This window comes from Etheostoma spectabile, chromosome 16 (assembly GCF_008692095.1).
Source record: "Etheostoma spectabile isolate EspeVRDwgs_2016 chromosome 16, UIUC_Espe_1.0, whole genome shotgun sequence".
Taxonomy (NCBI): domain Eukaryota; kingdom Metazoa; phylum Chordata; class Actinopteri; order Perciformes; family Percidae; genus Etheostoma; species Etheostoma spectabile.
In genome coordinates this window covers 20,678,367-20,680,290 of record NC_045748.1, presented here as the reverse complement: position 1 = coordinate 20,680,290, position 1,924 = coordinate 20,678,367, and the positions used below count along the sequence as shown (strand labels likewise).

The following is a 1,924-nucleotide window of genomic DNA, read 5'->3' as shown; positions in this document are numbered from 1 at the left end:
GTATGTAGATATTATATTTATATAATGGATCCATACAAACCACACAATAGATGTTTTGGAACTTTTGATATTTATTACCTCTCATTTGGGCTCTCCGTATGTGTGGTTGTTTTGTGGCCCGACTCATATGTACAGATCTATGGCCTGACTATGCTGCTATTGAACACCGCCCAACTCTACCTCTGATTGGCTCACCATGAAATTTTACTCAACCTCAGCCAATAGTCAGCATTTATGCGCTTAACCAAGGAAGGACAGTAAAATAGCTTTTGCTCTCTGCTCAGAGATCTAGTTGGTCTGATGAAAAAACAGCTTCAGATATAGTAACACACAACATTTTTTGGCAGTAATAGTAGTTATTAAGATGGGAAGAGTAATCCATTAGATTCCTCGTTACTGACGCCGTTATTTCACTCTTCATTCTAACCCCAACCGGCCCGTCAGACACCGCCTACCAAGAGCCTGGGTCTGACCGAGGTTTCTGCCTAAAAGGAAGTTTTTCCTCGCCACTGTCGCACTGTTGCTAGCTCTGGAGGAGACTACTAGAACTGTTGGGTCCTTGTAAATTCTTGAGTGTGGTCTATCTGTAAAGTGTCTTGAGATAACTCTTGTTATGAATTGATACTATGAATAAAATTGAATTGAATTTCCATCACTACTGAAATAATGAGCCGAACAAGTATAGTCTGGCGCGTTCACTGTGCGTTCTTACACTGTGACAAGAGTGTGTAAATGAAAACATTTAAAAAAATGCCAGTTGTGTGTTGACAGAGCGCACCCTACTGTACCAGAGGTAGAGTTACTCCTGTCATTCTTCCCATTCTTCCCGGCTCATGTATACCGGGAGAACTGGCATAACCCAGTTCTTCACTTAACCGGGGTCTTAACCCGGTTACTGCAATGCATGTAAACCAACTGACAGCTGAATGCTTCATCACTGTAGTCATCTCATTCAAAATGAAATTAAGTAAATGGTGTCTTTAGTTACTCACCGCTGGGTCTAGCATCCGCTGGGGGATGCAGGACTCCGGCTCCTGGTGGCTCTGGTTCCCCTTCCGAGCTTTCACCCAATTCATCATCCGTCTCATCATCACTGTATGGCATGACCTCATCGTCAGGCCCCAGGGAACCATCGGAGTCTGCCCGCCGCCGACTCATCTTGTCAACTCCGGTATCTGTGACAAAGACGAAGAGAGCAATAAATGTAACACAAAATGTATTCAGATTTTTAAAGCAAATCACATAAAAAAGGGGAGAAGGAAGGGCTGTATTCAACAAGGTTTTTTTTAACTTTCCAAAACAACTCGCCACACCCATTTCAGGCGTTTTACCAGTGGCTCAAGGGATAATGCTCGTCTGTCGGTTGGTCCGGACTGAAATATCAGCAACAATTGATTGGCACAAAATCCAAAACAAATATTCACAATTCCCAGAGGATGCATCATAATGACTCTGGAGATCTCCTGATTTTTCCATCAGGGCCACCACAAGGTTCACATTTGTGGTTTAGAGTAAAAATTTAGGAATTGTATCAGGTCAATGTTTCCATTTTGGACTAAATACTCGCAATACTTGCAATAGCAATGACATTACCATCAGCATCAGCTCTACTTTGTATTCAGTGTCACTTAGCATATGTTAGCATGCTAACACGCTAAACTAAGATGGTGAACATGGTGCTACCCATCAGCATGTTAACATGCTATTTAGCATTTAGCTCAAAACCTCACTGTGCCCAAGAATAGCCTCACAGAGCCAGTAGCATGGCTGTAGACGCCTAGGACCTAATTTATCAACCCAATTTAGAAAGCAGAACAGATATGAGCGCAGAAATCATCTTACGTGAAGGTTTCAGGTGTGATTCATGAAACGTTTGTATCGCATCCAATCAGAATCATGGTCGTACATTGATAAATGCAGCGGC

The 1,924-nt window shown here is 42.5% G+C and overlaps 1 protein-coding gene across 1 annotated transcript in view; it reads right to left on the bottom strand.

Moving 5' to 3' along the window:
- Window positions 1-1,924, bottom strand: part of atp8b1 (ATPase phospholipid transporting 8B1) — a 55,270-nt gene that overhangs the window by 35,600 nt on the left and 17,746 nt on the right. Inside the window, exon 2 of the mRNA XM_032539488.1 lies at window positions 993-1,175. Within this exon, the coding sequence (XP_032395379.1) occupies window positions 993-1,158 (166 nt within the window). The 5' untranslated portion in view covers window positions 1,159-1,175. The remainder of the gene's footprint in view (window positions 1-992; window positions 1,176-1,924) is intronic.